The 14,639-nt window shown below is 36.1% G+C and overlaps 1 protein-coding gene across 3 annotated transcripts in view; it reads left to right on the top strand.

Moving 5' to 3' along the window:
• The window catches only part of ARHGEF28 (Rho guanine nucleotide exchange factor 28), a 150,257-nt gene that overhangs the window by 100,105 nt on the left and 35,513 nt on the right, over positions 1 to 14,639 (top strand). For all 3 annotated transcript variants that reach the window (XM_087715652.1, XM_087715653.1, XM_087715655.1), the window contains 8 exons: positions 252 to 478; positions 1,033 to 1,228; positions 1,462 to 1,573; positions 5,926 to 5,965; positions 6,273 to 6,396; positions 7,499 to 7,631; positions 10,138 to 10,193; positions 12,420 to 12,471. In XM_087715652.1, the coding sequence (XP_087571778.1) occupies positions 252 to 478; positions 1,033 to 1,228; positions 1,462 to 1,573; positions 5,926 to 5,965; positions 6,273 to 6,396; positions 7,499 to 7,631; positions 10,138 to 10,193; positions 12,420 to 12,471 (940 nt within the window). The remainder of the gene's footprint in view (positions 1 to 251; positions 479 to 1,032; positions 1,229 to 1,461; positions 1,574 to 5,925; positions 5,966 to 6,272; positions 6,397 to 7,498; positions 7,632 to 10,137; positions 10,194 to 12,419; positions 12,472 to 14,639) is intronic.

The raw sequence follows: 14,639 nt of genomic DNA, 5'->3' as shown, positions 1-14,639 counted from the left end.
GAGGAATTGCTATGCTTCCTTCTTGCAGATATTTTTATTTCATTTTGATACCTGATATCATTGTAGATATTGAATGAATTCTTGGAGCATAGCACTGAGAATATATTCTGCCATCACTGGGTTACTGATCCCACTGCACTTTTTCTGTTGGGATATTAATATCTCTTGATGGTTCTAACAACTGAATTTAGTTTTACACCATTTTGCATCATTTTGTATTTAACATTAATCATTTTATTTCCATGCTTTAGTTGGAAGATGCTGGTGTCAAGTACATTAATAACAGCCAGAGTACTTCTGAAACTAACACAGATTCAAGTAAAGATCCAGAAGTGTTGGAAAATATCCCAAGCCACAAAAATCTATCATCACTTATGATACCTAGCTTGGACACCTCAGGTCCTTACATGCCATTAAAGAAGACACATGGTCTTAGTAATCTACGGAATCATCGTTATCCCTTTATTAAAAAACGAAGGTGTGTGTTAGCTTTGGATTGCACTGTAATAAAAACAGTAAATCTTTTCATATGTATGTTTATCCTATAAAATAAATATGGGTTGCATGGGTTTGGAAAGGAATGTGTTAGATAGGGTTCCAAAACTTTTCATGCATCTGTTTTGCAAAAGTGCATCATGTTGGTTCTGACATTCTTTTATCTGCTTTCTGAAAGCATAACTAAGCAGAAGTGATCAAGAATGACTTGATCATTCACAGAATGTTCTCCCTACATTCCCCTCTTCCCTACTCAGAGAAACATATTTAAAATTTCCCATCACTGTTTTTCTGTTTCTGAATTCATGCTGCCACAGTAAGTGTGAGCTTTGTGGTGTGTTTGCTGATATATAGTTGATTTTTGACCAAAAAGGTTATATTTTGACATTCAAGGAAATGCTTCCCTTTTTCTTAAGACATGCCTCTAATTTCTTAGATTTATTCAGCCATTTTAACTATGGTTAAGGTTGGGTAGAGTGGATGAAAGGACAATACACTTTACTAAATTATTGTATGCTTGTGTTCCTTTGCTCCCAGTTCCAGTCTTGATGACTTGGATGTTGACAATGGAGATGAAAGATCCCATAACTGCTATCCTTCAGTATCCTACAATTCTTCTGTGATTTTGCCTAGTGATAGGGAAAGGTTAAATGCTTCAGATCCCACCACTAGATTGGATGGCAACATGAACAGAGCTGAATCTCTTCCTTTATCCAGCAGTTTACAGTCGAAGGTATCATTGTTATTTTCCCATAAAATTAATGACAATTTTTAATTGATGGGGGAACTTACATTTCCCCCAAAATGCCATAGTATTATTTTTAAAAAAAACATTTTGAATTTACCAATAAATTTTAGCAAAAGAAATTTTCTATTAGAGACAATCGCCATTGAGTTTTGCAATTAAAACTTTTGTAAAAACTAAGAAAGAGATTTCAAAATGTGTTGTTTGTTTTATATGTTTAGGAATCTCTACTTTCGGGAATTCGTTCTCGTTCATATTCTTACACTTCACCCAAAGTCTTATTAGGCAAACCACAATGTGCCCAGGAATTTATTCGATGTGATTCAAATGATGGTGAGCATTGATATTTTAATATTCTTATATTTTTAGAGCAAGTTGGTATGGTTTATTCAGCCTCAAATTAACTTTAGAGTAGGGCATTAAATATACTTTTCATATAAGAGGAAATGTTTTTTCACTTTTGCATTCAAATGTTTTTTTTTCATTTTCATTTCATACAGTCACATATATACTGTGCATGATTGGGGCCATATAACATTGGGCAATAAACACAGCCATCCTTGTACTCCCCAAAATACAAAACCAATATACCACTTCAACCCTCCATACACCCTTTCTTACTCCCCCCTCCAACTTTCCTTTCTCCCCTCCAACATTCCCCTCTCCTACTTCCCCTCCCCCTCTGTCACTCCTTTCTCCCCCTCCCTTCCATCTCACCCTCCTTCCGATCCTCTCTCCCACCCTCTCTACCCCTCCCTCTTCTTTCCCTCTGCTCCTCGCTTCGGTGTATTTCTACTATCTATCGATATATTCAGCTTCTTATTTTTATACTAAAATTAAAAAAAGCAACAGTATACAAGTGCAATCATGTTACTTTAAAATCTGGCACATACTATATTTCCCCCCTCCCCCCTATGACCCCACCTCCCTTCCCCCCTCCCGACTTCCCAGAGCCCGTACACGGTATAGCTTTTTATCAAACACAATCTAAGATGTATTAAAACCAAGAAAGTTGGGGAAAAAAAATAATAAAGAAAAAAAAGGGGGGGAAAAGAAAAAAGAAAGAGAAGAAAAAAAGTCAGTAAAATCTCTGCGTTGAACTCAGCTTCTTACCATTACACAAACTTTAAGCAGTTTACATTGTTCCTAATCTTAATTGTTTGATTACCTGCAGGATTTCCCCAGAAGTTATTTGTTGATTCAGCTTTTGCCTGTACTCTTCTCTAGCTAGGGGCCTTATCTCTTTATCTAAGTATCTGTCTGTTTCTAAACCCTTAATTTTGTTCCCTTTGTGCCTCCTTCCTCTATAACACAATTTAGATACATTTCAAATTTTTCTTTTGGTATCCTCTTCCAACTCTTTTCGTTTTTACCCTTGTTTCTGTCTATATATTTTTTTTGTATTCATCAGTACTCCTCTCATATATGCTTTACTTACATCTCCTACAAATTCCCTGAATATACCCTTATTCATATTCAGAACAAAGTATTCAGATAGCAATTTTTTACAATCATTAATATACTTTTCATATCAAAATAAACTCCCATTCGACCTCCAAGACCTTCTTGCCTGCACTACCCTTCCCAATTCCGTCCAGACTGGGTTATGATCCAAGAGAACCCTCGCCGCAATCTTTGTCCTCTTCACCCTAGAAGATAAATCATTAGTGATTTGTATAAAATTCAAAGTTGTCCATCAAGTCTTTTTCCCTTCTAGAATTAGGTCTAATGCGATATATCTTCCAAAGGGATCTGCTTCAGTTCACTCAGCCTTAATGTCTTTTCTTAAGTATACAACTATACCATTTTTCTTTTGCGTAGCAGCAGTCACAAAATATTGACCAAGTTCGAGGTTGAACAGATATTTTGGACCAGTTAATTTAATATGAATTTCTTGCAGACAAGTTATATCGTCTTGAACTGTTTGAAATAGTAAAATATTTTCTTTCTCTTCTGTAAAGAGTTCAGACATAACTCCTTGATCAATGGCCGATGATTATTGAGGTTGTTGCAATCTGCCTTGTTTTCCCATTCGTCTGGTAGTCGTACGGCTAGGTCCTTGTTCTCTGGTTCCTTTCCCTTCCGGAAGGAGGAAATGGTGCTTTCTGTCTGGTAGTTGTGTGATTTGCTGTTTATCTTGTCCTTCTCGTAATCTTTCTCCAGATCCAGATGATTCAGGGTGTCCCACCTTCAGGGTCTTGTGATAGAAATCTCGGGCTTCCCATACAGAGTTGAGATGATATTTTTTCTTATCAAATGTAATTATAATACCAAATGGCACATCCCATCTATACTGTATCTGATGGTTTCTGAGTTCTTCCACTAGAAAAGCATAGTCTCTCCTGGCTCTTAGCATTTGGGATGGTATTTCTTTCAAGACAATCAAGTCCTGTCCGCCAATTTGTAGCCTGGTATTATAAGACTTTTGTAGTATCACTTTTCTAGACTCTCTTGTAGTAAAATATATAATTACATCTTGAGGAAGTTGTCGCTGTATTGCCGCCCAAGAGTTAATGCGATAAATTTTTTCGATCTGCCAGTCAAAGTTGATCCCCGGTCTTCCCACCAGACGATTAAAGGCCTCTGAGAAAATCTGCTTCAAGTTCTCCTGTTCGTTTTCACGCAGCCCCCTGACTCTTAATGCAAGCTCCATCTGTTTGTAGTGTATCATAACAATTTGTTTTTCTGCGTTTTCAACTTTTTGTTGCATCACTTCAATTTTGGATGTCAAGTTAGTGTTGGCTTCCTCAAGAACCTCTAGCTTATCTTCCATTCCAGCAACATATTCTGTCAATACAGTTACAAGTCCCACCATATCGTCCTTTGTTTTGGCAATCCTAGTATCAAGCTTATCACATAAGTCTGCATTAAGTTTCTTTATCTCCTCTCTAAATTCTCTAAGAGTCTCAAAAAAAAATTCTTTCGTTAATAAATCTCCAGTAGGGGGCGTAGAGGGTGAAAGCTGCAACTTTGTGCCAGGTGCGTGAGGTGTATTCCTAAAAGGACGTCTCCCCGACTTTGATTTTGATGCCATTATTTCTTTTCTTCAAACAATTATTCAACAATTATTCAAACTCTGCTGGCCCATTGTGTAGCTTGCGAGAGAAGAAAGTATTACGTCCCCCCTTTATTTGTTCTTAGAAGTTTTTCAAAAGGTTTCAGAAAAGAGCATTGTAACAAAGCAAGTTTCAAAAGATTAGCATTGTAATGAAACAATTCATATTCATCTCTGTTTAGAATGTCTCTATATTAACAAGGAGGCTTTTACAGCTTTTAAAAGTTGATAAGAAAAAAAAATCTTGGTAGGTCTTCAGAGAAACAAAACTAATTAGTCAGAGAATGCCATCTGGCTGTTCCTTTGATCTTTCTCTCTGTCTGACAGTTAAGAATGTGGCATCCGCCATTTTAGGAGCTTATTTTTTTAGAAACCCGATGCACAAAGAAAGCTCTTTCTTTTTAAAATAAAAATAAAAAAAGGGGACAGATAAAGTTCTCGGGTACGGACTCTGCTTGTATTAATCTCAAATAGATATATCAAAAATTGTCCTAAGCGGGGGTTCCTTACTTTGCGCGTTAGTGGTTACGGCAGAAGTTCCTGGCTCGGAGGTGTGATTCAGCCTTCGGTAGGCCCCCCTTCCGTTCGCAGCAAAGAAAAAAGCTGCAAACTTCAAAGAAAAGCTCTTGCCAGCTGGATCTCTCTCTCATCTTCTTTGCCTGAAGAATGAGTTTATCTACCAGGTATTTAGGCAGATAACGCAGCCAGGAACCCGGGGGCAGCTCGTTAAGCCACCGCCATCAGCAAGGTCCCGCCCCGGAAGTCCAGGAAATGTTTTTTCTAAGTTGCAAGATTCAAATTACTCACACATATCCCACTTTTTTCTAAATCTAATTTATATCTAACTAACTATAGATCTACAAAGATAGGCAGGATGAACGGATGCATTAAATTTTGTCCCTATAATGTGCACCTTGCATTTGTGTACAGTTTAGTTATAGTATCCTACTGAGGTTTTGGAAAAGGAAGAATATTTGCTTATTAAATATATATTATTACTTTTGTTCAGGAGCAAAGACAGCATAGATGGTCCCAATTTTCCCCACAATAATAATGTGGTAGGTTAGCCTGGGAAGAGAAAACTAATTTCTGTGGCTAAAGATGGATATTGATATCATTATAATTGGTCACAAATACATCCAGGATTTGGCATTTTGCCCACCTATTGAGTCCTTGAGAACATGGGGTAGATAGATGTTGTTTACTAATATTAAAGGTGTTGTTGTAGGATGTAAGCCATCTTCTGCAATTTATTATTATATATAACATGTGAAATTACAGCTGCCAGTTGTAGGATGTTGTGATGTCTCGATGTAGTATATATGTGCGTGCATTCAAACTGTGTGGCCTTTTGTAATTGAAAGAGGGAAATTCTATCAATAAGTATATATTCTAAGTCTGTCCAAGTTTTTTGGTATGGCTAAAAATTATTGGGAACACATAAACAATGAGTTTATGCCATAATCTTTCAGCTTTTATTATTATTACTACTACTACTTCAGGGATGTTAGTATACAATAGTAATATTTAAATGGAGTGAATACAAAGGAATTTTTAAATGGAAATCTTACATTGTCAACAATTCTTGATTGCTGAAATGTAATTATTTTAAACATTATTTTTTTTATAGAATCACACGCATTCAGCTTGCATGAACAGTCAGATAAAAGGTATGTTTTTAGAGTTTATATATGTATATAATTTGGTTATTGGTAATAATTGCCCAATTATTTTCTTTACTTGATGCTATTTACTTGAAAAATGTAAGAATTTCAGCATCAATCAGGTATGCTACTTGAAATTAACTTGCGATGGCTGGATAAAATACAGAAATGCATATATACTGAAATTGTTCCACATTTGAATAAAATATAAGAATGCAGGTATATATTTATTTTTTATAATATAGTCACATATTTTATTAATTATACATTTTTACTTTATAACATGTTAAGATATTTTCTGGTATATTTTTAGGATTCAAGAAGAAGAATGGGATAAGTACATAATACCAACAAAATCAGAATCTGAAAAATATAAAGTTAGCCGAACGTTCAGTTTTCTAATGAACAGAATGGCCAGTACACGAAATAAATCTAAGGTAATTTGGGATCGATGCACTATGGAAAAACAACAACAACAAAGCCCCACCAAAACAAAATAAAAAAAAATCTTAAATATTATGGGTGCTGAATTGTCCTTGTACAATTCTTATAAAGATTTTATAATTTGGAAATGAGAAATACTGTATTTCTTTGGACATACTGAATAGAAATCATTTTCCATTTCCAAGAGGGTTTTCTTTTTTCTTTTTACAGTGAAATGATAATATTCAATATGTTAATTTGGCATTTATCATTCCATTGTCTGAAAATGCTAGGCTGAATAAATATATAAAGGGGGAAAGGGACAGAATTTGATAAAAGGAGCAAAGTCAGAGGTTTTTTGTTTTTTTTAATTTGTGCTAAATATTTCCCTTCTGATTTTGGGACAGTTTGGGAACATTTTTTAAAGTTGGTTCATGTCAATATTTTTTCAATTTGTTGCTATTTTGGTTCCATTGTGATTTTTACAAACTCTTACTTTGAAAAAAGCGTCATACATAGTTCTGAATAATCATATGGATATGAAGAGACCCAGAATTATCTTAAGATGATCCCTATATCCTTTAATGACATAGCTTTCAGAATGTGCTGACCTCATTTTCAGTGGTTATCCACTTTTGTTTCCCTTTTGTTACAATATTCAACATTTCCAAAAGTAAAGTTTATTATTTATTTTATTTTAGATTTATCTTTAGATTTTTTTTTTATCCTGCCTTTATTATTTTTAAAAATAACCCCTGGTGGCAACCATACTTCTTCCTTGTCTTCCTCTTTTCTCCACTACAATCTTGTGAGTTGGGCTGAGAGAGTAAGACTGGCTTTCATACCTAAGACGGGAACTGCAATTCAGAATCTCCTTGTTTCTAATCTGATGCTTTAGACCAAATGTTATTTGAATGAGATTATTCTACTATGGTTTATATAAACATGTAAGAGTATGATTTCTATGGAATATTGTTCTACAAAATGGAGAGGAATGAAAAGATTATTCATTGCTTCTTCTGAGTGGGGTAGTTGACTGCTTCTGGACATACTGATGCTGTATCACTCTGCGAACTAAATTTCTATTTACTTGTATTTTCCATTTTGGTTATTAAGGCAAAAAACAAAGATGCCAAAGAAAAAGAGAAAGCTAACAGACATCACTTTGTTTCTGGAACGTATGCTGGAGTAATGCCGTGTTTCACATGTGAGAAACCACTTTTGGGGAAAGAAGCATTACAGTGTTCTTGTAAGTAACTATACTTTGTGTTCATAGAACTTGCTTTCCCCAACTCTGTTGTAGAAAATTGCTTGTATTTCAGCGGTGGGTTTCACATTTCCCACTGGTTGCTCCAAGGGCACCAGGCCTTCTGCACATGGGCTTTGCTCATGCGCGCGCTTTTAGCACATGCGCTTGGCCTCAAAAATGTGTTTAAATAGGATGGTATAGAGCCGGGGTGGATGGGCGAGTGGGTTGGCCCACCTGTGATTTCCGCTACCTGTTTGGGTGAACCCGTCCGAACTGGCTGGTATCACCTCTGTTGTATTTGTAGATTGGTTCCAAACTGATAGATAACCAGAACCACAACTTACTTAATTCCCTTAACTAGCGTACTAGTTTCTCAACTAAGTAAGATTTTGGTGGGATTACTCGAAACAAGACTAAACATAGATTCAATTCTATTTCTTAATTTGAGAATAATGTGCTTAGTTCAAGATACAGTGTTTGCATCATAGGTACTAAATCTCTGGATTCATCCATAAGCATGAATTGGAGACTTTATTATCTTTATATTGGCCAGCAACGGTTTGTCATGCCTTTAGGAAGAACACGACTAGTTTTGAGCTGTTGGAGCCTGAATTTAGAACTCCTCCCACAAACCCATAAGATTAGCAGTAGCACTTAGACTTATATACTGCTTCATAGTGCTTTTACAGCCCTCTCTAAGCATTTTCTGAGCATTTTGCAACATCAGCATGTTGCCCCCAATAATCTGGGTCCTCATGTTACCCACCTCGGAAGGATGGAAGGCTGAGTCAACCTTGACCCTGGTGAGATTTGATCTGCCAAATTGCAGGCAGCTGGCAGTAGAAGTATCCTGCAGTACTGCATTCTGACCACTGTGCCACCGTGACTCTTGGAAATTATTACCCTACAAGCTATAGTGATCTCTTAATTAGGTGTGACCAACACGCTAAAGCCATATTAACAAATTAGCATATTAAACATCTAATGTTACCTCTGCCTTGAACAGTTGGATTTACAGAGTTTTGTATTAGATGCTCTCTTAAATCAATTTCATTTTTATATATCTCCAAAGTAAGCTTAAGAGTTGTAAATATTTCCTTTTAGCTGTTCCACAAAATGGAGCCAGACAGATCTGTTTAGAAATTATAAGATGAACACTGGTGAGAGACTCTAAAAAACAAAACAAAAAACCAGTCCCATCCCCAACCCTTCTTCTGCCCTAAGCCTGCATTTGGTTTGTATTCCTCCTGATTAGTTCCAATAGATGAAATGAGCCCAGAGATTGAAAGAAAAATAGGTTGAGGAGATTTAGTATTGTTCATTCATGCTTCTCTGCCTTCTCAAACATGGATCACTCAGTCTGAACGCAGTTGGGGCTGATGTGAATGTAGACAGACAGACCTGTTTCCAAATCATGGCATATGTGAGGGATCACCTTTTTCCAATTGTTTCTGCCCACCTGGTATGTTCGGGCAGAGTGGATACATTCCAGCTGCCCTTTATCAAATTCTGTGGGACTAAGGGAAGCATGTCTTCCCTGTCATAGCCCCTACCCTTGATAGGGTCTATGACACTTCAGCACGGCCAACTCGCCATGACCAACTCACCACAGACAACTTGCCACAGACAACTTGCCACGACCAACTTACTGCAGGACAACTTCCCATGGCCATATCGCCACAGGACCACAAGTTACACTAATACCAAAGAAATGGTGGAATAGAATCATTAAAGAAATGATGCAAAAGGAGGAACAGAATAAAATGCGAACGGCAAAAATTATTATTATTTTATTTATTTTAAATATTTAATTAGAATTGTTACATTGCCCCATTGTGAATTGTCATGCAGCAAGTCGGCTGTGATAAGTTGGTTGCGATGAGTCGGCCACAGTGAGTTGGCCATGGTGAGTTGGCCAAAGCAAGTTGGCTGTGGCAAGTTGTCCCATTCCCGCCTGAGATATGGTTGGTGGCATCTTGCCAGGGGTTTTGGAAAGCCCTTAAGACTTGGCTTTGGTCCCTGGCTGGGATTAATTTATTTGCATGGTCCTTATCAGGCTGGTACTGTTATGGTTGTTTTAGTCTGAGCTGTCAGAGTTTATGTTTTCAACAGGTTTTTTTAAAAAGTTTTGCCCAGACTGTTGAGCTGGACAGCTATAACAAATTGAAAACAATCAATCAGTAAATTTCATCTAGTTTGATTCTCAGGGTAATGCTGAGAATAATTGATTCTCATAATATAAACATAGATGGGGTTGTTTCCTTAGTGGCAACTCCTGTTCTGTATGATGTGTGGTTTTGGCCTAAGATCCAAGACACACTGTACTAATTTATCCTTTCAGTGAAATTTAACTGGGTCTTTGCCGATTTATATAACTTTTCCAACTTTTTGAAGGAACCAGTCATCACAGCTGGAAAACATTAAGGCAAATATTACTTCTAGATGAAAGTTGAACATTTTAAAACTGAGATTGCAATTGAGAGAACCTTTTCTTGCTTCCTTGCAGATTGCAATGCAATTGTGCATAAAAGTTGTAAGGACTGTGCTCCTGCTTGTACAAAAGTAAGTTTTAAAGTGAATACTTGGCGATATCATTGCTCACTGTTACACTGTTTTATTTCTATTTCATTGTTTTAGAGCAGGGATGTTCAACCTTGGCAAGTTTAAAACCTGTGGACTTCAACTCCCAGAATCCCAGAAAAGCATGGTTGACTGGGGGATTCTGGGAATTGAAGTCTGCAGGTTTTAAATTTGCCAAGGTTAAACATCCCTGTTTTAGAGAGTAACATATCAAGAAATTTATATTTTATTGGGTGTACAGGTAGTCCTCACTTAACAATGGTAATTGTTGGACTAAACTCCACCATTAAGCAATTGCCACCATGCCAACTTATGGCAGAAGTTCTGGCTGTCTCAACTACCGTCATTAAGCAAATCATGGACCATCACAGCATTCCATGATTATGTGATCACCATTGGTGACTTCCTGCTGATTTCCTCATTGACTTTGCTTATCAGAAGCCACCAGTGAAGGTCACAAAGAGCAGCCATATGATTGCACAATGTTGCAAGATCATAATGGTGAGCTGATTGCCAAGTGCCCGAATTGCAGCTACATGATTATGTGTACACAACAATTGCTGCAACCACGAGGACTTGTTAGTCCCACTTGTTCAGCACCGTCGTAGCTTCGAATAATTGTTGAACTTTGAACAATCACAGAATGAGTGGACGTTAAGCAAGGAGTACCTGTAGTTTTATGCTAGAGTAATAATTTAAGCTAAGCATTTCAAGTGAGTAACTATTGTTGATCTACAGACAAAAAGGCACTAGTTGTGGTAATAAAATTGTTACAAATAGATATAGTAAGAGTAACTTGTTTATATTTTCCTAAACTCCCTTGCTTAGTAGATTTGTTGCTTTTTTATACACTGATTGTCATTTTGTTTCAATCTTTTTGTTTAGGCTTCCTTATTACAATAACATGTCCTTTTTATGTTTGCTTACTATGATTTGTTAGTTATGTGACTAGTATGTACACTACTACCGTATTTTTTGGACTATAAGATGCACCCTTTTCCCTAAAAAAAGAGGGTGAAAATCTGGGTGTGTCTTATACACTGAATACAGCATTTGTGGGCTCCCTTTGCAACAATGGCCATGCATAGCCTTTAGGAGGCTTGTAGTGTGCTCCTGTGGGCTGGGGCCAGTGAAAATGGGCCTGTTTTTTTGCTTGTTTTTGTTCCCTCCAGCCCCCAGGAGCACTCTATAAGCTCCCTAAAGGCTATGCATGCCCTTTTTTTTGACAAAACAAGGGTCCCGTTTTCTGCAAAAAACAGGTCATTTTTGGGAGGTCTGCAGAGTGCAAAAACTTTTTTTTTAATTTGCCTCTTCAAAATCTTGATGTGTCTTATACTCTGGTGCATCTTATACTCCAAAAAATATGGTAATTAGTTGTCACTACCTTTTGCCATGTGGGACCAACTAAAAAAAAATAGACCCATGGGGTTTTTTTTTGCGTGAAGTGGAAAAGAGGAATGCTGGCTTATTACCAACTTGGAATCCATTCTTTTTATCAAGAATTTTGATTTTCTTCAGAAGAAATGAACATGGGATTTTGGTTCATATGTCATGATAAATAAACAGTCACAGGAATTTGTCCACAATTTTGCCTTGTCCATGACTTAAACTTGCCCGATCTTTCTTTGTCTCTGTCTCCCTTCATATCCCGATTAATTCTTGAAAAGGGTGTGTGTGTTTGGGCGGATGATTTGACTGCCTTTGGGGATTTGGAATTGGCTTTTCAGGTGACTGTACATTAGACTAGTGAAATAGCTGCTTCAAAATCATTGCAAGAGCATAATAAACTGAGAATTCAAATTGTAATGGAACAAAGGTATGAATAGCATCTCTTCCTGTTTTGTTAAATCCAGAGGCTGTTTATATTATCAGGTAGAACAAAGAGGAATAGCGCCCCTTAGTGTACACCAGTTAGAATGACATAACGAATAGCATCAGTTGAATATTATTGGCTTTTCCAACAGTATTAGCTTTTAAAAATGCCTGTCAAAAATTCTAAAATAATGATTTCTACTAACAATTTGCAACTTCACTATTAGGGTTATGTGAAAAATGGAGCATCCTAGGTCCCTATAAAATCTTTCAGTAAAATATGATCACATATGCGCAGAAACATTAAATCATCTATTTATTTAACCAATTAAATAAATTTTATATTTAATGCATTTAATAAAATTCATATATAATGAAAACATTCTTCTTTACTAGAAACTGCAAGATAGAAGTTATGTTAAGAACAAGATACAAACTGTCCAGACAAGTAAGTTAAAGAGTAAAAAAGATAAGAAGCATAAATTGTTTTTCTTCTGTTATGTTGCATGTTTTGTTATTATTAGTGCTGTCTTTGAGAGAATAGACAGCTTTTGTTGATTTTCCCACTTTCCATTACTGCCTTTCTTCGCTCATAAACAAAGCTGCCTTTGAATATTGAACTCCTTTATTTTAGAGAAAGAGATAGTTTGGAGAGCTGCAAACAAACATTGACAGATTCCCTCCATCTTTCCATCTTCTGTATGGGTCTCCACTATCTCTTGGTCTTTCCATGAGTAGTACATAGTACACTTCTCAGAATGAACTGAACACATTCACTCTAATCCGATATTTTTAACTTGCTTCACTATCACCTCCAAGATTTTTCTTCATACAATAATTCTACCATAACTTCTGACAGCATACATTCAATAGTTAAATTAGTTAAATTAAACAAACATTAAAAACAGAAATACCCAATCTGTGACCCTATTTACATGTAACTTTCAAACTATTTGGTGTGATCCTTGTAATCTAAAGTACTTGAGTGGCTGCCACAGGGAAGAGGGGATAAAATTACTATCCAAAGTACCAGAGGGTGGGACAAGAAATAATGGTTGGAAACTAATCAAAGAAAGAAGCAACCTGGAATTAAGGAGAAACTTCCTAACAGTGAGGACAGTTAACCAGTGAAACAGCTTGCCTCCAGAAATCATGGGCACTCCATCACTGGATGTTTCTAAAAAGATTCTAGGCAGTCACTTATCTGATATAGTATAGGTTCTGCTACATGAGCAGGGGGCTGCACTAGAAGACCTCAAAGCTCTCTTCCAGTTCATTCATTCTAAATCATCTCAAAAGTTCTTGTTATTTTTAATGTGGCAAAAAGATGAAATTATTAAATATACTTAAAATAATCATATTAAGACTTTTAATGATATTTAAGTTTAACTTATTTTTATTCAGATTTAGTTTTGGCCCTGACTTCCTTCATTTCTAAGATATGTTTGTAATATGCAATGGCCCTCAGCTCATTATGTATCTTATCTCTAAATTACAATCCATCTTTGAATTTTAAAATACTGTTTAATCTTTTTGAACAACTACAGGAACTTTTTTTGGTGGGTGAGAGTATGTTTGGGGATTGTTATGTGTGTTGGGCCTGGTCTCTGGGTGTTATGTGAATTTCGTTGTATGTGTATACCATCTATATACGTACAATGACAATAAAGTAAAGTAAACTCCGGATATTCTGACATTTCTGGAAGTTGGTAGAAGTATTAAAGTGATTTTAAAAAATGTGAAATTGAATGCTGAAATTGGAACTATGAAATATGTTTTAGTAATCACAGATAGAGGTAGGAACAATGTTCTTTTCATAAATCTAAGATATTCCACTGTTACAATAATATTTGCAAATAATATTTCATTTTGAGAAATAATTATCCATGCTCTGTATCAAAAGACTTTTCAATTATATTTCAATTTGATATATATCTACTTATATATAAATCATATTAAAGTCAGTGGAACAGTTATTAGTATATTAGACTTAAAATGTGGCTGTAAAGGGCAGTTTATTTTATGTTATGAATGTATATCAGTCAAAGGATACAATGTGTGAGTAAAAACATTTTTTATTATCTGTCAGAGTTTGTTGCAGACATCACATCCAGGAAGCACACACAGATAACTGATTCAGCAGGATTCGTTAACTTCTTTAGATACATAATCACACATGAATAAATGTACAATACCAACAGCAGATTCTTCCAACGTGGTAGAGAGGAGAGATTGTTTTCAGTTCAGAGTTCAGAGCCTAAATACAGACCAGTTGGACTAAGCAATGTCCAGGTGCCTAACTGTCTCCAGCAAATACTGATTCAGTTTCTAAACAGCCCTCATTGGCTGACTTAGTTGCTATGCCTATTCAATGGCTGACCTTGTGACCATGTCTCTGCCAGTCATGAATATTCTGACATTATCTTAGCTATTTACTGGAGGAATATAGGAAGCAGCTGTACAGTCATACATTTGACTGTCAAAGACAATATTGTTTAAATAGATTATTCTCCAATATTTCTGAGATGAATCCGATCCTGGGATATTTCATGCATCTCATGAAATGAACTTTAGTTTACAAAAGATTATGGCTTTTAATATAATTTGTTAGGTGCT

Source organism: Thamnophis sirtalis, unplaced genomic scaffold, assembly GCF_051295495.1.
Source record: "Thamnophis sirtalis isolate CommonGarterSnake01/CBP01778 unplaced genomic scaffold, rThaSir2_p1.2 scaffold_5, whole genome shotgun sequence".
NCBI classification, from domain to species: Eukaryota; Metazoa; Chordata; class Lepidosauria; order Squamata; family Natricidae; genus Thamnophis; species Thamnophis sirtalis.
The sequence above is the reverse complement of the archived record's forward strand: the minus strand, read 5'-3'. Positions and strand labels throughout refer to the sequence as shown.